General features: G+C 48.6%; 8 protein-coding genes across 8 annotated transcripts; 4 read left to right on the forward strand and 4 right to left on the reverse strand.

The window, feature by feature from the left end:
• Positions 1-751: 751 nt before the first annotated feature.
• On the reverse strand, positions 752-2,378 carry N7487_009155 (uncharacterized protein; the record flags this gene model as incomplete). Its single annotated transcript, XM_056876885.1, has 3 exons — positions 752-2,155; positions 2,230-2,305; positions 2,353-2,378. The coding sequence occupies 3 exons, from the start codon at positions 2,376-2,378 to the stop codon at positions 752-754; spliced, it is 1,506 nt and encodes a 501-aa protein (XP_056725465.1).
• A 350-nt stretch (positions 2,379-2,728) lies between these two features.
• On the reverse strand, positions 2,729-3,784 carry N7487_009156 (Ty1/Copia family ribonuclease HI; the record flags this gene model as incomplete). The annotated part of the gene is made up of 1 exon (XM_056876886.1): positions 2,729-3,784. One exon carries the CDS (start codon positions 3,782-3,784, stop codon positions 2,729-2,731), a length of 1,056 nt encoding a protein of 351 aa, XP_056725466.1.
• Positions 3,785-5,615: 1,831 nt separating this feature from the next.
• Positions 5,616-7,263, forward strand: N7487_009157 (cytochrome P450; the record flags this gene model as incomplete). Its single annotated transcript, XM_056876887.1, has 3 exons — positions 5,616-5,908; positions 5,962-6,768; positions 6,825-7,263. The coding sequence occupies 3 exons, from the start codon at positions 5,616-5,618 to the stop codon at positions 7,261-7,263; spliced, it is 1,539 nt and encodes a 512-aa protein (XP_056725467.1).
• A 666-nt stretch (positions 7,264-7,929) lies between these two features.
• On the reverse strand, positions 7,930-10,351 carry optB (small oligopeptide transporter, OPT family; the record flags this gene model as incomplete). Its single annotated transcript, XM_056876888.1, has 3 exons — positions 7,930-8,594; positions 8,651-9,078; positions 9,168-10,351. The coding sequence occupies 3 exons, from the start codon at positions 10,349-10,351 to the stop codon at positions 7,930-7,932; spliced, it is 2,277 nt and encodes a 758-aa protein (XP_056725468.1).
• A 2,427-nt stretch (positions 10,352-12,778) lies between these two features.
• N7487_009159 (putative C6 transcription factor (Leu3)) lies at positions 12,779-15,297 on the reverse strand (the record flags this gene model as incomplete). The annotated part of the gene is made up of 7 exons (XM_056876889.1): positions 12,779-13,533; positions 13,599-13,858; positions 13,917-14,354; positions 14,404-14,712; positions 14,770-14,876; positions 14,928-15,221; positions 15,268-15,297. The coding sequence occupies 7 exons, from the start codon at positions 15,295-15,297 to the stop codon at positions 12,779-12,781; spliced, it is 2,193 nt and encodes a 730-aa protein (XP_056725469.1).
• A 1,861-nt stretch (positions 15,298-17,158) lies between these two features.
• Positions 17,159-17,865, forward strand: N7487_009160 (uncharacterized protein; the record flags this gene model as incomplete). The annotated part of the gene is made up of 4 exons (XM_056876890.1): positions 17,159-17,318; positions 17,370-17,488; positions 17,551-17,757; positions 17,812-17,865. The coding sequence occupies 4 exons, from the start codon at positions 17,159-17,161 to the stop codon at positions 17,863-17,865; spliced, it is 540 nt and encodes a 179-aa protein (XP_056725470.1).
• A 1,335-nt stretch (positions 17,866-19,200) lies between these two features.
• On the forward strand, positions 19,201-19,730 carry N7487_009161 (GFA family protein; the record flags this gene model as incomplete). The annotated part of the gene is made up of 3 exons (XM_056876891.1): positions 19,201-19,321; positions 19,373-19,581; positions 19,650-19,730. 3 exons carry the CDS (start codon positions 19,201-19,203, stop codon positions 19,728-19,730), a joined length of 411 nt encoding a protein of 136 aa, XP_056725471.1.
• A 355-nt stretch (positions 19,731-20,085) lies between these two features.
• Positions 20,086-21,361, forward strand: N7487_009162 (putative citrate synthase; the record flags this gene model as incomplete). The annotated part of the gene is made up of 3 exons (XM_056876892.1): positions 20,086-20,297; positions 20,347-20,544; positions 20,608-21,361. 3 exons carry the CDS (start codon positions 20,086-20,088, stop codon positions 21,359-21,361), a joined length of 1,164 nt encoding a protein of 387 aa, XP_056725472.1.
• Between the last annotated feature and the right edge of the window lie 140 nt (positions 21,362-21,501).

A 21,501-nucleotide genomic window follows, 5' to 3' on the forward strand; every position in this document is an offset into this window, starting at 1 on the left:
CTCCATATTTGTTCTTTTGCAAGCGATTCTAGCTCCGGGTAATGCGAGGTGAGATGAATTCTGCTTTGGAAAGCGCGGTTTATTGCGTCCACGCAGTTGGTTGTCATGACCATGATGCCGCGGTAATACTCGAGCAGTCTGCATTAATCCAATTAGAATGGCGTCTCGGGATTGAGCAAAGGAAATCCACCAACCTCAAAAAGACAATTATTTTAGTCCCATAGAAGTTGTCAAGGCCTAGATTCTACCCTCTCTCTCCATTGAATTTTGAGAAGATTGAGTACGAATTGGTGGCATAGTGGGTGGTTGAAGAAGAAGGGGGTAAATTAGTTAACGCGTTTTAGGTGGGGTGCACAGCTCGTTGGTGTGCGCAGCTCACTGGTGAAATACGTTATTAGACCTATCCTGACTGAAGCGCAGAAATTATGGCCAAAAAAAGGCAAATATAAAGAGTTTCAAGCGTATCCAGCTTTGACTCTTGCGCAACGCAACTAGTATGTCTCTCATCTGTCTTTTACTTCTGGAAAATCGCATCTAGTTACAGGAAACCAGGTATTCTACTAATCTAGTAGCCTTGCAAGGCGGTAGTCTGATTGACAAGAGGATATTAGAACAAAAACAACAATTCGATCCGATATTAGTTATCCATTATCATGGTAGGCTTATCAAGAAGAGACGTCTACAAAAACATTGGGGTGCATGATGAATGTGAGTCTGATGGACTGAGTAGTTGAAGAATCTAAGCTCTAGACTAAGGATTTGATATTTCTCTCCAGGATCCTTCTTCAAGTCCCCTGTGCGTCGTCCAGAGTCCCGGCGAGAGATTATACTGGATCAACCTGATGTCTATATCCAGCCCAAGCTTCTCACACGATGATATAGCCCCCATGGCATCGTCTGGGTCAGTATCACCCTCTTCTCCGACACCAAAGGCTCTAATTGCAATTGTGTTCAACATAGGAGTCACGGACTGCGCAAAGGGGATAAAGTTCTGAATTGCTTCTCCAACTTGACCTGTCTCCCACTCGAAGTCCTCCGTATGCCACAGGTTCTCCCGAATGGCGAGCTTCCGAAGTGTTGGCGGTAGAAGCTCAGACAAAGCTGGTGCATCGGCACAAGTCCATCCAAAAAGCATGACTGAAGGCAGTTCTGCGGTTCGAAGAAGCGGGAACCGCATCAAGATTCCTTTGAATGGTTTGAAGCTTTCTTGCGGGGTTCGATGGTTACGTACTCTTGCGCCCCAAGAGCTAGGCCACCAAAATGGACAAAGCTCCATACTAATAGAAAGATTTTCAACTGTGTCCTTTACACTTATCAGACCTTTAAGAAGTATACCTTGCTTTTTGAGAGGAGGTTGAGGAGAGCAAACGTTATAATCGAGTTCCTTATCCTGTGATGGGTAGACAAGGCCCAGGTCAAGACTCTTCAGCGAAGAGAGGTGCGACAGTAGTTTTCTAATATCATCCTCGTCAACGGAAGATTCCGTCAATACGAGTCTTTTAAGCTGGGCTAGATGCGCCAGTTTGCTTGACTCAGTAGGCTTAGACAACTCGTTGGTAACACCCTCGAAACTTTGGATCCAGATTTCTAAGGATTTCAAAGAAGGCAGATAGAACCAGCCTGCAAATTGATCCGGGTTACAAACGGGGAATGCATCGATGAAATTCCATCTCATTTCGTTAAACCTTCTAGAACGTGGAACATTCAGACCGTACTCGACAACGGAGAGTTGTGAAAATCGAGATAATATATTCTTAGGCGCGGAGAGAAGAGCATGTCTTATCATCAATCCCGGAAACCCAGCTTTCCACACAAAAGTGTAATCGAGTTGTAGCGACCGTAGATTATGAAGTTGAGAAAGAAGCACAGCCACAAATGCGTATGGGTCACCGTTTTCCAGGGCATGAATCCACATTTCCGACGAGGGAAACTGTGCCTTGGTGATGATATCTTTCGCGGCGTTTACCTCACCCTGAAATAGAGATGAGAGCTGGTCCCAGTCGCCATCTATTTGAGGCAACCCCCACTCGGCTTCCTCGTGCGCTGCTGGATACACCAGTTTCGAGGTAATCATGCTCACATAGTGAATCTGTTCAGCCAGATCTGGACGTTCGTGAATGACACGGAATAGAGTCAGGACCCGCTTGAGGGGGGTCTGGTCCAGTCAATATCGACCTGGCGATATAGTAAGCTCTCCGAAGAGATTTGCAGACCTCGGGATGTGGCTACTACACATGCAGCGTCTGGGGGTGAAATTTCATCCAGAATCTGCACCCAGCAATCTTGTGGGAGGGTTTCCAAGGCGCTGTGGTGGGTTAGCTTGAGCTGTTCTCGGTGTAGGGAAGGACTCACCTCGGTGTATGGACTAGTACGGGCATAGCCAATTGAGTACTTGAGAGTGTGATTCTTATATACTATAGAAAGTGCAGAATAAATAGGGGATGGGCTTAGTAAGGTCGTTGAGAGCCTTACGATCATCAGGCAGAGGGGGTGCTGAATATTCCTCGGGCGCACTAGTAAAATGGCGACCCTCTTTTGTTGACACACCCCCCCAGCAGCCGCCTCATGCCTGAGAACGCGACGTTGAGTGCGATCTTCTTTTCTCACTTCCGCCTCATTTGATAAGGTGCTGTATGCTCGTGAGGCCGAGAGCGCGCATGAAATTGCTGTGATTTTGAGTAGGTAAGAGCTTCGTGAGTCCATCCGCGGCCATATCTTTGGTGGAAACCTAGCGGATAGCAATTTCTCCGGCTTGGACGGCCTGCCGAAGCCAGTGATTGTGAATATCAACATGGCGAAGCTTAGTACTGAGTTGAGGCGTCTCCTTGGTGAGAAGGCCGACGGTCTGGGCGTTATCGCACTGACTTTCCATCGCTTCTGAGTTCTGGTATACGAGATTGACTGCGGCGAGTAGACGTTTCCGCCAAAGAGCTGATTTCGCTGCCTCGGATAGGGCTAGCAGCTCTGCTTCTGTGGTAGAAGTTGTCACGGTCCTTTGCTTTCCAGCTTTCCAGTCGACTGCCCCGCCGAACAGCCTGCAGAGGTATCCTTCCGAGCTCTTGCGGTCCGTGTGGTCGCCGAATGATGCGTCGCTAACAAATTGAAGGGCAGGCTCGAGGTCATGCATTGGATGGTACTCGAGGGCAAAGTAACGAGTGGAGTCGAGGTAACGGATGAGCCGGTCGGCTGCTTCAAGGTGTTGAGGTCCGGGATTAGTGAGGAATTCGGCCAAGTGGCTCGCAGACTTCGCAGCATCTGGACGGGTGATGATGGTCCCGTATAGAGCGGATCCGACCTTTTGCTGATATTCGTGGATCTGTGAGGCTGTAGCCTGGCCTGTGAACGAAGCCATACGTTCCACGGGCAGTGGTGAGAGATATTTCCGACCACTGGAAAGATGATAGCATGCAGCTACCGATGAGAAGTAGGAGTCTTGGCAGAGCCAGAGCTTATGATTTTGCCAGTCGCGCAGGATTCGAATCCCAAGAAACCAGGTGGCTTCTCCCATATCGCGAAGCTCCCAGTGCTTCTGGAGCTGCGTGCGGAGCTGACTGGCCTCGCCAGACTTCGAGCGATGGTAGACGATGACGATGTCGTCTACATAGAAGAAGGCTATGATGCCGCTGCGGGTGAAAAGGCAGAGGTCTTCTGGAACGGCCTGGAAGCCAAGTTCTTCGAGTACTCGGGTAGCTTCTTGTTGCCAGAGTCTCGGGGACTTCCGCAAACCATAAAGAGCCTTATTCAGCTTCCGGCAGCTCTCTCCATCCGTGAATCCTTCGGGCATCTGAGTATAGACCTCTTCATCGAGAGTACTGTTCAGGAATGCGTAACATGATGCCCGACGGTTTAAGGATTTGCTAGTGCTGAAAGTATGCTGTAGTGACGTTGCAGACACGTAAAAGGTATGGCGGGCAATATGTCAATAACGTTACAAGTACGGTCGTTTCACGTTGCCGCACCTATTTGATGACCGCAAATAACACCAGTAATTGTTGCCCTTCCATTTATGCGGGGTCTGCCTTCATAAGTTCAACACACAAAGGACCGATTTTCGTGTAGTACTTTGAATATCGTGGTCTTTTCGCGTTCCATGATTGAAGACTCCCCTTCGTGTAATAACATTTATATTTATTGGGCCCCTGTCCATTAGCGGATCTAAGTTTTATAAGAGTCCCTGCTATCTAAATTTTCTATATAGGCTTCTCTACTCCTAAAGTACCTCCAGATATCAAGGCAACGCGCTCAATGGCCGCTATCAAGGCTACCAGGTCAAAGGATGTCGTTTCGAAAAGAAAGTTGATGCAGCAAAAACAATGCCGTCGCAAAACAAGTCTGATGAAAAAGGCATGCGAATATAGCAGGATGTGCGGCGCAGACGTATGCGTGGGAATTCGTATCCGAGAGACGGGCCAGGTACATATTTTATCAGCGGATACTTCGGGATTTTGGGCTTTCCTTAGCTCGCAATTAATATGTCTCAAACTATGGCTCTGATGAAAAGGTGACTGACCTATCAAGAACTCCTACTATCCAGCGCCAATGCTAGTGACACACCAGGATCTACCGCAGGTTGTTACACCGCAACAACCTATATGAAGTCATAAGACCGAAGCGGAACCTTCATCAGAAAGAACCTTTGTTTTTCCCATCCTCGGTCAGGGATTTTATGCAACCACTATCCCAATAGTTTAATTTACTTTACTGAGAATATAGCTGTGATTGGCGGTCCAATGATGAATTCTATGAGGTAATTTTCCATGTGCAGTTCCCCGTACGGAAGAGGGCTCTGTATGGAAGAAGGCTCCGTATGGAAGAAGGCTCCGTATGGAAGAAGACTACACATGGAGACTCACTGATTACCAACCCAAACAGGGATGGCAAATGCGAGATATCATTGGCTAGCTTGACTACTCCTTGAAGCGCCAGACTACTCGGTCTTCCTACTCCAAGGTGGAGAAAGCAGTCCTAGAGAACCCTTCTTATTATAAATATAGGGGTCCAATTAGTGGTATTCAACTCTATATTTCTGTATCAGCTCTTCGTACAATTTATATGGAGCCATGATTACATAACATTAATTACAAAAATGTGTAGGATTAATAAATCCTCCGGTATGCCGGTCGTCATGCACCGACAGCAGATACTGGCCTTATAGACTAGGCATCAAGGGTGCCTCGTGCCGTTTTCTCCCCCACACTCTTCTCCAACAAATCAAGAACCAATGATTACACCGGAGAGAGGATGGAGGCAAACCTTCACCAATATGCGACCGCTGATTTGCCTAACTTCATTGCCAATAACCGAAACCGGTGTGCCGGAGGTTCGGAGCCTTGAGACGGCACTCTCCACGGATCTTCGCCGCCAGTGTCTGAACTCCACACTACCGAAATTGCTACCCGTTGCCTTGCATTACCCTCGGGGATGATTTGATGACCACGCATCGTCTTTTCATAAATAACTTGGCTTTTCGCGTTTGGTCATGGATCTGAGCTGATATCTCTCATTTGAACATACATTCTATATTTATTGATTGGCATTCTCCTTGCTGCATTGATTGGACCGGTACCTTTTTTCCCCGAGTTGTTTTGTCCAACACTCCTATACAACACTTCACCATGTTTGTGACACTCGAGAACGTCCCGTTGATTCTTCTCGGCCTCGCTGTAGCCTATTACTTGGTGCCGTACGTGCAGAAGTCGCACCTGCGCGACATTCCCTCCGCCGGGTACTCCGCCTTCACCAATGTTTGGCTGCTGCTGCAGGCGCGTCGGGGTCAAAAGTACCTGACGATCGACGAGGCCCACAAGAAATATGGAAAGCTTGTTCGCATTTCACCCACCCAGGTCTCTATTGCCGACGATGCGGCTATCCAGAGCGTCTACGGACATGGCAACGGTTTCTTGAAAGCGTACGTCACCGCTGCCGCCCAGACACACTACACCGAAACTGACAATATCCTAGGGACTTCTACGATGCTTTTGTCTCCATCCGCCGTGGCTTGTTCAACACCCGTGACCGTGCCGAGCACTCCCGCAAGCGCAAGACCGTCTCCCACACTTTCAGTGCCAAGTCCATTGGCCAATTCGAGCAGTATATCCACGGCAACATTGAGGAGTTCGTCAAGCAATGGAACCGTATGTCCGACCTCCAGGGTAACCCCAAGACCGGCTATGTCAGCCTTGACGCCCTCAACTGGTTCAACTACCTCGCTTTCGATATCATCGGTGACCTGGCTTTCGGTGCTCCCTTCGGCATGCTCGAGAAGGGCCAGGATATCGCCGAGATGCGTCTGGACCCCAAGGACCCTCCCAAGTATGTCGCCGCCGTCGAAGTTCTGAACCGTCGTGGCGAGGTCTCCGCCACCCTGGGCTGCATGCCGTCTCTCATCCCCTACGCCAAGTACATCCCGGACCGCTTTTTCTCCGAAGGTTTGGAAGCTGTTGAGAACCTTGCTGGTATCGCCATCGCCCGTGTCAGCGAACGTCTCAAGCCGGAGGTTATGGCCAACAACACCCGTGTGGATCTTCTCGCCCGTCTCATGGAAGGCAAGGACGGAAACGGTAACCAACTTGAACGCGCTGAATTGACCGCCGAGGCCCTTACCCAACTGATCGCCGGCTCTGACACCACCTCCAACACCGCCTGCGCTATCCTCTACTGGTGCATGACCACCCCTCACGTTCTCCCCAAGCTGCACAAGACCCTGGACGAAGCCATCCCCAAGGACATTGAAGTTCCCACTCACGCTATGGTCAAGGAAATCCCCTAGTAAGTCCTATGTCACCACCCCACGAAAAGAATACCCCAAACTAATATCTCCATAGCCTCCAATGGATAATCTGGGAAACAATGCGCATCCACAGCACCTCCTCAATGGGTCTTCCCCGCGAGATCCCGGCCGGTTCCGGCCCCGTCGTAATCTGCGGCCACACCTTCAAAGCCGGCGATGTCCTCTCCGTCCCCAGCTACACGATCCACCGCTCCAAGGAGATCTGGGGTGCCGATGCTGAAAAGTTCGTCCCCGAGCGCTGGAGCCCCGAACGTCTGACCCCCCGCCAAAAGGCCGCCTTCATCCCCTTCAGCCACGGTCCCCGCGCCTGTGTCGGTCGCAACGTCGCCGAGATGGAACTCCTCGTTATCTGCGCTACTGTGTTCCGTCTCTTCGAATTCGAGATGCACCAGGAGGGACCTATGGAGACCCGTGAGGGATTCCTGCGCAAGCCGCTTGGTTTGCAGGTTGGTATGCGTCGTCGTCGGGTTTGAGGGTCTGGGTTTGAGATTCTATTTTGAAGCATAGAAAAGCATATACCGTTGTGAGACGGGGTTCAGGATTGAAATTGTTTGGACCTAGGGTGGAATTGCATGGGATCTTCCAAGGTTGGATTACGGTCTTTTGTCATGATTCGATGAGAATGGCTGGGTTGGTTCTGTGCTTGCCTTGCGGTAGGTATGTTACCGCGCAGTTGCTGATGACTTTCCTTTTTTTGGTTTGTCGATTTCGGATTTGGTTTTTGGTCTTTGTGGCCGTCAGTCGCATTTCGGGAATCTGATGAGCGTGTACATATGTCATATTTTCTTATATATTTTTGTATTGAAACCATATTCGGGTTTTAAAAAAGAAATTCTGGATACTGGTATGAAGAATAGAGCTAAGACAAGGAGTGAAGGTAGTAAGTGAGACAAGATATATCGCTCAGGACCTGGTTCCTTTGTTGTATCATAGGTGCTCATGGAGTGTTATATCGATGAACCGGTTATATTAACTACAGAAAGTTTGAAGAATAAAATATGAAGGTATTACTAGATGTGGCATCGTGAGTATTCGTTGCTGAAGTGAAGTGCGAAGAATTGTAGCATGCCCAGACCCCGACCGCAGTTGGCTACCAATAACAAATAGAAGCCAAAGTAACAGGCAACACGTCGTAAGTTCTACCATGTGGTAGGACCAAAGGTCTTGCCCGTACGAACAGGGTCCCGAATGGCGGAATTAGACGTGTCCAGGGTGTTGGCGGCGATCCTGGTGCCCCACCATTCGGGGAAGTTGGTTTTGGTTAGGTTGAGGGTGAAGAAGATGAGAATGGTGCACAGAGCGAGACCGACATCCAGGCCAGCGGACAGGACGTAGTTGTATTGCATCCACCACCCACGCCAGCGGTCACGAATCCACTTGTTGAAGACGAACCCGACAATACCCCAGGAGAGATAGTTCAGAGGGGTAGCGGGAGGAATCAAACTGGCGCCACCGAAGATGATAGGAGCACTGAGATACTTGATGGGGCTCTTGGGGAAGAAACGGGCACCGAAGTAGATGAGGACGGGGAGGATGGCGCCGGCGAGGAAGAAGAACATAAGGGGCGAGTATAGCTGGCCGACAGAGAACATCCGAGCGGGTCCGATCACGCCCCAGATAATGGAGGCGTTGAAGAACACACGACCATTAGGGCAGACAAAGTGGTTGGGCTGGGACTGCTTGCACACGTCCTTGATTGCGCCCAGGGCCCAGTTCATGGTGGCGATTTGGACGAGGGATGACCACAGGCAAGCGACCATCTGGGCCATGAAAGTAACGCGCGGAGGAATTTTCATGTAGTGACCTAATGGAATAGATTAGTATAACAAATTGACATTAAAAGACAACGTCGGGACTGACCAATTTTCAAATCCTGTGTGAAGTACATTCCCTGGTACATGGTAATGTAACCGTAGGTCTTGAATAGCATCATAGCCATGGGTTTACCAGGCTGCATGTAACCGATAATGAACTCAGTGATCACGTTAAGGCCGATGTCGATGTTGGTGGCAGCCTTGACGATGCCGATAGGAACAAACCAAACAGCGGAAATGAGAAGGGCAATTATGAAGGACCACCAGCTCATGTGCGTAGGGTAGCCCAAGATAACACCAAAGCCAATTGCGACCATCGCCAGAAACACGCCCAAGTACCACCAGATAGGAACCGTAGCATAGCGACTCATAAGACGGCCATGGATATCTTCCTCCTCCTTTCCGACGTGACGGAATCGATCCCAAATATCCGTACCGTAAAAAAGACCGGTCTGCACGAGCACAGCAACGATACTGGCAAATGACAGGCCATAGGACATCATGAAGGTCGTCGGCAAGAAAAGGGGGAGTAGTTCGAGTATTTCGCGTTGTCAAAGGTAAACTCTGGAGTAAGAATTTTGGAGACATTGTATACTTTACCAGTGTTGTCGTAACTGTTAGAGCCGCTTATGGGTAGGTGCTGACCGTAGAAGAGATTGGAGTACTGAATGGCAGTGGTGACAATCCAGAACCAGAGGAACATGCCGATCAAGGTATTAGAAATCGCATACCAAGGAGCGATGAGGGGGCTGAAGTTGAACCCAGAGATCTGAGTCCAATCAAATGTCATTGGGATAAGCGAAAGCCCGGTCACTCCACCAAACAGTTGATTGATGACCACGTTCTGGGGCTTGATCCAGGTGACCCAGGCAAAGACACTCAGAAAGGGTGCAATGTATCCAGGGAACCAGTACCAACAGAAAGAGCCAATCATGGTGTACAGGAACATCTGATATTTGCCGATCCTCCAGCCGGCGACATTCTTGGGATCAGGTTTGGTGCGATCGTGCAGCGCAGCAAAGAGTGAGGTATTTATCAGCGTAGAAGGCCAGATCATGGCGGAGGGCTGTACCAGGAAGCGGGTGAAGAATCCAGCCATGCCAAAGCCCAACATCTGAGTGGAGATACACATAAGGATTTCGAAACCCCAACCGAAGTTTTGGACATAGAAAGCACGTTGAGCTAAGAGGACATCCGTCGCATAGGCGGCGCCACCACCGAATGTGGCGTTTGCCATGATAACCGCAATTGTATGTTCTTTCTTGGTGAACACACCTGGGTTCAGCTCAGCTTTGTAGCCAAAGAAGTTGAAAGTGTAATTGGGCATCCATGCTTCCCATGCCTTTCCCACTGGGTAGGCAACAACTTGTGCAATGTATGACGGGATGATAATGTAAGGCTGGCGCATAGAGAACAGCATGTTGAGGGCAGAACCGATGGTCGCAAATAGAAGACCAATCGTCCAGGCGCGAATAGTGTTGACAGATCCACCCTCATCAATGTTGGGTACAGCGGAACGAACCTCGGGGTAAGGGGAGTTTTCTAGGAGCTCGTCGGCGACCACCTCTTGGGTATGCTTGTCGGATGTGTGCAAAGCCTCATCGAGTTCCTCGATAACATCCTCTGGCATGTTAGGATCCCAGTGGTGGTGGTTCTTGAGGTCGCGCAGCTGCTTCAGCTTCTCACCAGGCGCAGTCTCGTCGACCATCGCACCTGTGGTGACAGCAACAGGTTCATCCTTCTCCATGGTGGAGGGTATGGAGCTCAGGCATCCACAGGGATATTGAAATGAGAAAGGCAAACCATGGATAGAGGGGATTGAATATGATTCAAAGCTCGTGCTCGAAGACGAAGCCGTCCTAAGTCCGCCTGGTCGCCTAAAGAGGGTGTCTTAGACTTATGCCGAAATGGATGTAACAGACGGGTAGAGGCGAAACGTATTGAGACGCTAAGCAATTGATTCGACGGGAAAGGAAAAAGTGGAGGAAGGGAGAGTTGCATGAAGTGAAGTGAGAGATTGGAGGAGAGGGGTGCTGCAAGGCGGCAAGTGACAACGTGCATAGGAGAGAATCATATTGTGAGTTGCCCTTGTTTTGGTTTGATAGCTCACACCCTATTATGCACATATTTTATGCACAATTCGGAGAACATCCACCGCATCTACGGCGTAAATACAAATACTTTGTGGCTTAAGCTTTAGGACGGAGAATTAGAGGAATCCATGGCAGGGAAAGTAGTTAGAAAGTTAGCACAGAGTGTAAAATAGTGTATTTTATACTATCTCCTATCTCGAGGGAACACTTGTAGAGTGTTTAGTGTTATATGGATGGGGTACATAGTCTATACGTGGATTCCAAGATTCCAAGATTCCAAGATTCCAAGAAACACAAGCAATTTCTGCAGATCTTATTGGTGGGGGAAAGGGATAAGCCTGCCGTTATTGACTTAGCCTGCGGTTAAAGGTGGTGGCGAACCAACCAATATAGTGCATTCAAGCCTGGTTGACCCATCTCGGAAGTTAATGAATAGTCTTGGGGAAATGGCGTACGGAGTACATATTCCCAATTGATATGTGCCAATGACAAGAACAGCTGTAGCGTCGCATCTCTTAGCATCAGTCCTTAGCATCAGTCAACATTGGCACTCTAGGCGATGCCTGTGCTGCGGGAATAGTGGAATTCATGTCAAATATCGAAGCCCATCACAAAGCAGCCTGAGATTCTGAAGATTTCTTGGAGTCCCCGATTGGATTGTTGGCAGCTGACAGAAGATTGACAGTTCATGTAGGGCAAAACAAGCGCTGTGCAACGTTGAGCCATCCATTTGGCCCAGCAGGCTTTTCTAACAGGCTTCTGTGGCGTGCATGATTGAAACTGGATACCATCCGAAAGTGCCAATATCAGTGCTGTATCAGTGGATTCGAATCTCGCATGTCTCAACCCACAGGTGCCAGGGACTTGCAGGGATGGGGTGTTTAGAATCAACAGTGCTTATTGGCTCATGGAAACCCAAGGGACATGTTATGTGCTGGGAGGTACATAGCATGATGGGAGGAATCAATAGGTGCCACCTGGAGATTGCATTATTATTATGGTATGTGAAGATGTGAAGATGTGAATGAAATAATCTAGCGTCGTGCCGCCGTACTGCGTACTACCGTAGGTTTTGCTTGGAACTGTAGACACACTAGCTCCTGGACCCGGGGAAATTGCATAAACTTGAGAATTTTGACCAATAGAAATAATTTGGGTGACCAAGAAGAACGAGGCAGAAGAAGCTGGGTAATGCTTAATGGAGACAAGAGTTCGCCGAGGAAAAAGCGGATCTAAAAAGATATCCTAAGACATTTAAAGCGTACCTCAAAAGACATCTCAAAAGACATCTAAAATGAATATAAGAAGGCCGTATAAGCGGCTGATCGCAATTCTTGTCTTGTATATGCCTCCGGCGATGAATGAAGGGGTGAGTAAGGTAATATCCAATAAGAGCCCTGGAGAGTTGTGAGCCGGTGGCATACTTAGTGGTTCGCACGCCTCCAATATATACTGTTCTGGAGACAATTGTTCAATAACCAGGTAACAATGTTATGCTTGGCAAATTGCATGAGGAATTACATAGGTACTCCGTACTCCATTATGGAGCAATGGTTGTCAATTAATAGTAGTACATTGTGGAAAAATACATGTGGACTCCCTAGCGTCTGATTTACCGGAGAATCAGGATTCCGAGACCTATCGCATCAATCTCTCGATCAAGCAAGGAGACAGTGGATAGCGCCAAGCAAAGTACTAGAAAGGGGTCCATAAGCCCGGGTACATGGCTACGCATATGCATATAGCGCAATCTACAGGGCATTACTCCTATAGTTCCTTAACCTTGGTTGTTTTTGTTGGTGAGATCGTAGTTTTGACATCTCGAGGCGGGACCTGCGGTTCGTGTGCACATCGGAATGTTGCTGAAAAGTTCATCCACTCAGCAGTGAATTTGCCGATTAGAAGATGTCGGCAATGCTGGGCCCTGAGAGTGGCTTTTCCATAGCTATGTAGTTAGGATCACACAGGACGTAGTCCGTGACCCGAACACCCCCTTCGTGTTCAGAATGCCGTCTCACTTCAACTGGAGGATGGAAATGGAGAAGTAAAGTCGGCCTTTTAGTACGAATCAACTTGGGCGCTCATGGTAGATTGTTTGCTAACGATGAGTCCGGGGGAAACGAGAAGATTTCGTCACTCAGCCACTCAAAGTTGGTAAAGTAATCCTCGTTGATCTGGAACTCCCCTTGCAGGGGACCCGCGTTCTGAAAAATCCCACCCGGGGGCTCCCGAGCGGCATCTGTTCCCATGATACCGCGCCCTGACTCGATGCTAGAAAGCATATTGGGTTGGGAAGCGGGCCTGTCAATATACTCGGCCCCTTGAATTCTAGTTCGCGCGTTAGGATCATATTCATCACGCCACCACCAGACAGCATCCAAGATCTGACTGAGGATCAAGCGACTGCGAATTCGAAGCGCCGTGTATTCCGAGCCATCGGTTTTGCGGAACGCCTTGCTGCTATTCCAGAGTTGATTCAAGACCGTGATCATTTTAGCAGCTGTATCGCTTCTATCAGTGGACATTTGCTTTGCTAAATTGATGGTAGCGAAGAAGGAGGCCTGGGCGCGGCTTGTATCGAGTCCGCTGGTGGCATAGTCGCTTTTCAAAATCCGCAACAGCGATACCGAAGCCAGGAGTAGACCGAAACTTATTTGAACAGGTGCCATGAAGAGAGATCCCATACGATCCGCCAACCCTTGAACATAGTCTATCAAGTTGCAAGCGGTGGCGATAAGACGTGGAAGACACCCACTGGAGACAAGTGTTTGGTTTTTATAGAAGTGGAAGCTTTGAATTGCCATTCGACAAATGATAAGGTGATACCCCTCGTCGTCTGCAACAAAGAAACAAGCATTAGTGGACGGACTATTGCAGAGGGAATCCATGTTGGAAACAAACCGATTACTGCTTGCAATGCAATATCATCTACCTCTCCTTCAAACTTCCGCAGCAAAATGTCTAAAGTCAGCTCCTGATCAAGAGACATTGCACGAACTCCATTCTCCAGAACTGCCTCGCTGCATTTCCCAACGATTTCCTGGCATCTGAGTTTCTGAACCAGGTGTGGAGAAATCTTATCAAATAGCACCTGGCGTTGGATAGTATCCTGTGCTAAACTGACCAGATTTCGCGGGGACTGCCCTTTGATCACGCAAGACCTACAATGAATCAGCATGGTAATTTTGCTTAGCCACACTTTGAGGGAAAGAAACCCACCGTTGATGGACAAGAACACAATGAGCCCAGAGTTCAGAACGTCGGACCATATCCAAGTCCGACGAGACCGGGATCTTCACTCGGGAAAATTCATGGCTCGACATTGGGATATGGTAACCATGTTGCATCGCTACATGTAAAAGCATTCCACTCAAAGGAAATGTCACATCTGGGCGATTCTCCTTTGGAAATGGCCACGTTAGCAGGAGCAACAGTCCCTGTATGGTGTACCATGACGCGCACGTCGATAAGACCGACAGAAGAGCCATTTCCGTGACCTCCTTGGCCAGTGCGGTCAGCAAAGTCGGGTTTCGGGAGTATGACCGACTGGAGACCCCGATGACGGCCCAAAACAGGAATGGAGACTGCGCGTAGTACGCATTGGGCTTGGTTTGCACATCCAGGATCGGCAGGAACGAGGCATAATGGCGGAAGAACCTAGAAGATGTTAGAACCATGCTGATAAAAAGCTATTGGGAACATATACAATTGGTATAGTTCGTCAATCTCTGGACCTGTAACGGTAACACCCTTCAGTGAACGCGGCTTTGTGGGATCATTTCCTCCCATCATCGAACCCGGCGTGGAGCCGGCTGGGGCAAGATGATATTGGGGATAGGGCAGCGATAAACCCTGCGAATCGTCCAACTGGGAATCGGACTTTAGCACAGACGGCACTACTAGTTCCGTTGTCGCTGTGGATAACGCAATCGGTACGGAATCGGGGTTCAACTGTTGGGAGGTCTGCAGTTGTTGGCGCCACTGCTTATTCTCGTGTTCTAGTGCGATGTATCGACTTTGGAGAAGTATAAGAATTGGATTCCATCCCTCTTACTCGGATTCGGGCTCTTACCGACGCTTGTGCTCTCTTGTGAAGCTATCATCTATGGTGCACTCGAGGTTGCGCTTGCGGCATCGGGAACACGGTACAGTCTCATCCCGCCAAACATCGCACCTGGCCTACTAGACTCAATATGGTTTTTTTTAAAAGGGGAATTCACCAGTACATACCTTTTGCTGGCGGCACATAGTACACGCTTTCTTTCCTTTTTTTGGTAATCTGGTCATGGTTTCGTTAGCATACTTCTGTAGATAGAGAACAATGGATGCTCGTACACCTCCATTTCTGAGCTTTGGACGAGCACAATCTGGTATCGGAACTTGCAGGTAACAAATAAAGCGAAATATCTGATCAACCCCCTGTTTATCGACTTGACTCGATTTTTTTTTGATAATAGAACAGGGGAAAGGCAGAGTGGTAGGACTCAATCCCGGTAACGGGATGATGGCGGGTTTGTGATTGGTCTATCGAGAAGGGTTGGGAACAGCGGTCATGTGATTTTCACCCCACTGTGCACTCACACCGCTTTCCACCTTGCATTACTGACTTGTTGCCTCAGGTATCAACTGATGGTGATATCATATCACGTGACTATATATGAAATACGGGATTTCTTCCCAGTCTGAGGTCCCGTCAAGACTGGAAGTTTAGCAACTCATCTCTCTAGGCCCTATTGTCGCTTATTTTACTCGGCGTCATCTTGATGTATTTATTCCAAGTCTGTTGTTGGTGGGCCACCTGTGACTTATTAAATGTAGCTTGGAGCACATGGGGCCCGCGTCGACGCTTCTATATATTTTGAACTTCTCCTGCAGACAAATACACTTTGCAAAACTCACTTTATTTACTTTCCCGCATTTTGCATGCTAAAGTGATATGCCTGACATGTCCCCTTCATACTAGACACGCCTAACAGTATCGAAGCTACCTATACTGGATGATCGTGCCCTCTGCTTGGTGGAAGAATTAGTATAGATATTGTTGATTTGTTCGTATCCAATTTTTGTTTATGGGATAATACCTCAGCACAATCTTAGCAGAAAGGATCATATCAGCTTTCTGATGATCATATCGTCTTTGTGGCGAGACTCGCGCCCTTGTTGAAAGCATTGATGCGACAGCTGTATCTTGAAACCTTTGCTCCAGTTCACGGGTCGAACTGCTTAATCCAGGTGAGTTTTACGTCAGCTCCTGGTATAGCTTCATACAACGGGTATATGTATTATATACCTACAAATTTCCAAACAATTGAAAAGTATGAGCTCGATATAAATATATTTCTAGATATATTCTAGTTAGCATTACCATCTTTAACGACATTATCCCGAGGTCGTCATGTTGGCTTATTTGGACCCGGATCTATCACACTCGGGCAGTGGCATATACTCGAAAGAGCTACTTCCTCGAAATAAACTCTTAGAGTAAGAGAAAACAACGTGTATAATGAATTGAAACCGAGGAAATTACAAGACATTTGGATTGACAATACGCTACCGCCTCACACAACAGATGGTCTTGTATGAGTGACCACCATATGGTTTCAGAGGGCTCCTGCGTATAACCTTTGCTGAGTGGAAATCTAAAAGACCCCGAAAAAGGCTGTGAACCTTCGGCGAGGGTACATCGCCGTGACCTGGGCTAGCCACGCATCTTGCACCACCCATAGCATGAAACTCAATAGACTCGAGGAGGCGTTCTTACTCGTGACAGAGGTCCAGTGCATTATCATGCCATGTCACGCAACGTGGAACTCAGCAGATCTCGTTGGATATCCTGTTACCGTCGTTCGGCCGGAGCGGTCGATGACGACGCGAGATGGAAGATGTTTCGCCCTGAGGGTTTTCATTCGACACCTGTTCTTTCCTTTTTCCTTTTTGGGTTTGGTTGCGGTGGCACTGGCAGGGGCAATCTGCAGCCAGAGACCCATGGAACGGTGCTGGAAAGTTGCCCTACCTAGATACCCTACCTAGATACCCCTTTGCGAATGGGTCAACCACTAAAACAGGTCAACCACTAAAACATGACCAGTCAACGACACTCGAGCAATCTGTTCTGCCTTTGAGACCTCCAGATAATCTCAACTGTGTTGTACGGGGTGTCCAGATATCGTTCCACCAGGTGATGATGATTTGGAATGATGTGGTAGGGGGAGGGGGAAGGGGAGGTCTTCCTCCAGACGAGATGGCAAATTCAGGGTATCGCGCATCCCCCACAATTCTTGGTTGATCGAAGTGTCGAATATTCTATTCTAGTCTGGATATATCCAACGCCCCCACCACTGACGAGGGAAGGCAAAGTTCGGTCGATTTGACATGCTCTCACCGTGACATCACTGACCCTGGAGCCGATGTATATAGCAGAACAACAAGATGTGATCAAGCGAAATTCAACAAAGCATGTCATGAATCAACGACAAGTCATGAGTTTTGATCTTCCTACCGTCGCTGAGATCCAGCTCGCTGCAGAGCGGGGGCAGCGCATCACGCAGGATGATGTTTCAGCTATATCTCAAGCCGAGAGCGCGCTGACTGGACGCGGACCTTCTCGGGGTGGACCAGCTGGTGAGTTCGATTTATATTCTATGCAAGCGACATATCACTGATCGAATATAGCAACGGCCCAGAGCCTTTCCATGCGGCAGATGAATTTCGAAAATAAGGTCGCAGAGGTATCGCGGAAACCATCGAGCGCGATCTCGCTAGAAGATGCAGAGGAAATCCAAGCCACAGAGGTCAGGGAATCCCCGTGCAAAGTTCAGCATGGTGTCAAATTACTAACGCGAGCTCCTCATAGGGACGTGCATTTAACCAACCACCTGGAGTCGGCTACATATCCGCGCAAGTTCGGTCGATCGCTGATAGTAACGATGCGTTGGGACTTACAGCTGCAGCTGATGTGCCCGCATATATCACCAAGGATGATGCCCGAGACGCACAACATGCCGAGGCCACTGTTTATGGCGGTCAGAACCCTCGGGGAGGAATGGCAGCTCAGATGCAAGTAAGTGGGTAGAGTAAGATTTTGTCACGACAATAGCTGACAATCGCGTGTTAGAGTGCAGCGGACAAGATCGACAATGCCCGACGGGGTAGCTACGGCAGTTATTAACAGCTTTTGTGTAAAATAGGCATACCGAACATATCAACATATATATATTGTACCAACAAGGAACATATGCTGGCATCGCCCATTTTGAACATACTTACTTGGCACTAATGCAATAAGATATACCAGGATATATCATGGACAGGGTCCAAAGCTCAAATTGAATTGGCTAATGAACATCCCTAGAGCTATCATCTACTTTTGAGGGGCGGAAGACCAAAATGCCCTGACCCGCTGTTCCGCCGTGCATGGAATTTGACACGTAGAACCTGCAGCCAAAATATCCAACAAACTCTGTTTGAATCCTCGGGATTTCAGCTTCAAGGACAGCCTGCATAAAGTGACAAATATGTACCGGGTCACCGGGTTATGATCCCAGCTTGTTACTGATGTCCTGCACCGCCGTACAGGTAGCGACTGATCACAACGCAGATCGCAGAATAGACTTTGAAGCCTCAGCCTACTCCCTGCTTCAGTCCACTCACTATATGTTGTAGGTCCCAAACTCTCATAATGGAGTCATGATTGAATTGAAACTTGGAGGCGACCCACTTTAGGCCGTGCGAATTGCTAGTGGACGTGTGGGCTGATCATCTGATCATCCCCTCTCGAGTTGTGGATGATTTGGCCGATCGCATCGTGGTCCCCAAGGGACTTTTGTGTCTGACAGCTTGAATAGTAAGACACCTCGTGGCTTCCAGACCCATCTCATGCGTGGACGTTCGCATCTGGAATCATTTGGTGGTCCAATCGGAGAGGGTCGGAGAATGTCGTTGACAGATAAGGCGCAGCGGAGGCGGATCTCCACCTTTTTTGCACGGAGTCCGATCAACCAGTCGACGTGACCACGTCTTGAAGGTTTGGAGGGGTAAAATGACCCTAAACCTTGCATGGAGCTCTGGCGGGGCACAATAATTTGGAATTGCCTTGCAGGTTTTGGGACACAGAGGGGACGAATAATCAGCACTAGCGGATTTGAAATTCTCCAGGAACATCTATTTGGAATTCCAATTGCCCGAAGTGGGTTAAACTGGAACTGAAAGAGAATTTGGTCGAATTTGGTGGACAAGTTGTGTGTCAAAAAGCTCAACAAAAACACGAAGCGATGACAGCGATGACGTACCGGAGGTACTCGGTACCTGTTTCACGGGCATTAGCGAAGAGAAGAAGCAAGTAGTCGGGACTTTGGACTTATCCATGGACAATTATGGACAATGACCACCTCAACTGGTCCCAGTGTTGGGGTCAATTATCTCTTAAATACCCTTCCGTCCCCCTCTCCAAGGGTACTCACTCTCAAGGACCTTGAAAGAATCAATTACATCAATTACATCCACAATGCCTCTCTCCGGACACTGCCTTTGCAAAGCCGTCACGTATACCGTGGACGTTGACGCACCTCTGATCACTGCCTATGACCACTGTGATGACTGCCAACGCCAGAGTGGCTCGACCTATTGTTAGTTGTGGTAATACCTGAGGGGAAATACAATTATTGACCTTGTTATAGCTCTCGTCGCTGTCGTCCCCAAGGACAAGCTGACCATTAACGGTCCTACCAAGAGCTGGGCTGGCAAGGGCTCTTCCGGCCTCGCCGTCCACCGCGTCTTCTGTTCTGAGTGTGGTTCCCCGATCGCCCACGACCCCGATGCCGCTCCCGAGATCATTGCGATCAAGGCCGGCACCCTGGATGTTGAGATTAAGAAGACCCTGAAGCCCGTAAGTGCCACAAGTTAGGGTTAGATTTAACCTTCACTGGAGTGTAACTGACCCCTCGTTCTATGTAGGACACTGAGATCTGGACCGTCAGCAAGCTTCCTTTCTGCCAGGAATCCCTTGCCCATCCTTTCAAGCACATGCCGGAGTAAATCCCGCGCTCTCTGTGAGATTTTAAAAACGGTGGAGATCTTTTTATGGAGCCTATAATGAGTGATAATGACGAATACAACGATATAGTCTAATATGACTTGCATGCATCACTAATCACGATGTCCACATTAGAGCTATATTGTAGGCCAATCACAGAAGGGATTTTCGAAGACAATAGTACGAGGTATCTTTGTCGGCGAGTTGAGGTGAGACAATTTACTCGGTGTCTTCGGTCACATTATTTTCACAGTGACATTTGAATAGCGACAAATATTTGCAACCGACGAAAAAGAACTGTCTTGAGTGAAGGATAAATTGCGACGGTCATTTTTCATTATAGTATTCTGCCCCAAAATGTCAACTGGCACTTTATTCATCCGCGACTCGCGCACTAATGCTAACTATAAAATCCCCATTAATCGAAATACAGTACGCGCGACCGACCTTCAAGGTATCCGGGCGCCTTCATTCAACACTAATCGCGCAGATCAAGTTGCCCATGGATTGCGAGTCTATGATCCCGGATTGCAGAACACAGCCGTGACAACATCGGCTATCAGTTTCTCGTGAGAGCCTCATAAAGGTGCCTATGCAGTTTGACTAATTGTTATATAGTGATCATGAGCACGGTCTACTGCTATATCGAGGACATACTCTGGAGCAACTGTGGGGATCCGACTTTGAAGAAATGTTCCATTTGCTACTATGGGGGGCATATCCTACAGCAAGTCAACGCGAAGAGCTACGCCAGCGACTGGCACAGTATATGCAAGAAGTCCCTGATATTGTGCGCCAGACCATATTTAATCTCCCGTATGACGGCTCTCTTTGTCACATGTCTGTCATGTTGTCTTTACCTAATGTTGAAACCAACAGAACGGCGACCAGCCCACTGCCGCTGATTCTAGCAGGCCTTTCAGCCTACCTGGCCTGTATACCAGATGTGACTCCAGCAAATACAAATGCGACAATTTACCAAACGGACATCAAACGGGCCGACCAAATCATCCTACAAACTGTCGCCGCCTATGCAGTTGTCTTCGGAGCAGTGCGATCCCACCGACTAGGGATTCCCTGGCAGTCTCCATCTCTCCACCAGACCTACTACGAGAATCTATTCACAATGGCCGGTCTTGTAGACCCAGACACAAGCCGCCCAGATCCTACACGCATATCCTGCTTCCGCCGCTTTGGCAATCTTAATGCCGAGCACGGAATGGCCTTAACAGTATTCTCAACCCTGGTGACCGCCTCATCCCTCACTGACCCGGTGTCTTGTCTGATATCTGCTGTGGCCGCCGCCCACGGACCCTTACACTTCGGTGCAACTGAGTCCGCCCAACGCGCCCTCCGCGACATCGGACATCCAACGAATGTCCCAGCCTTCATTGAAGAAATTAAGTCCGGAAAACGAAAATTATTCGGCTACGGTCATCGCACTTATAAAGGAATGGACCCACGGGTGCGCCCTATCCAAAGTATCTTGAAGGATTTGGCAGATGTTCATGAACCGCTATTGAAAGTCGCTGAAGCGATTGAGGAGGCTGCTGCGAAAGACGAGTTTTTCAGTACCCGGGGATTGTATCCTAATGCGGACTTTTATGGTAACTTCGTGTTTACTGGAATGTGAGTGCAATCGTGAAATGTGTACTATGATCCTAGGTCCCAATGCACTGATTCAGTGGCTTTGATCTTGATATGATTCCCGCGGCTATGCTTGCCCATCGCATTATGGGTATCATGGCCCATTGGAAAGAGTACATGGGTGAG

This window comes from Penicillium crustosum (genome assembly GCF_028827405.1).
Source record: "Penicillium crustosum strain IBT 35664 chromosome Unknown utg000004l_segment0_segment0, whole genome shotgun sequence".
In the NCBI taxonomy this organism is placed as follows: domain Eukaryota; kingdom Fungi; phylum Ascomycota; class Eurotiomycetes; order Eurotiales; family Aspergillaceae; genus Penicillium; species Penicillium crustosum.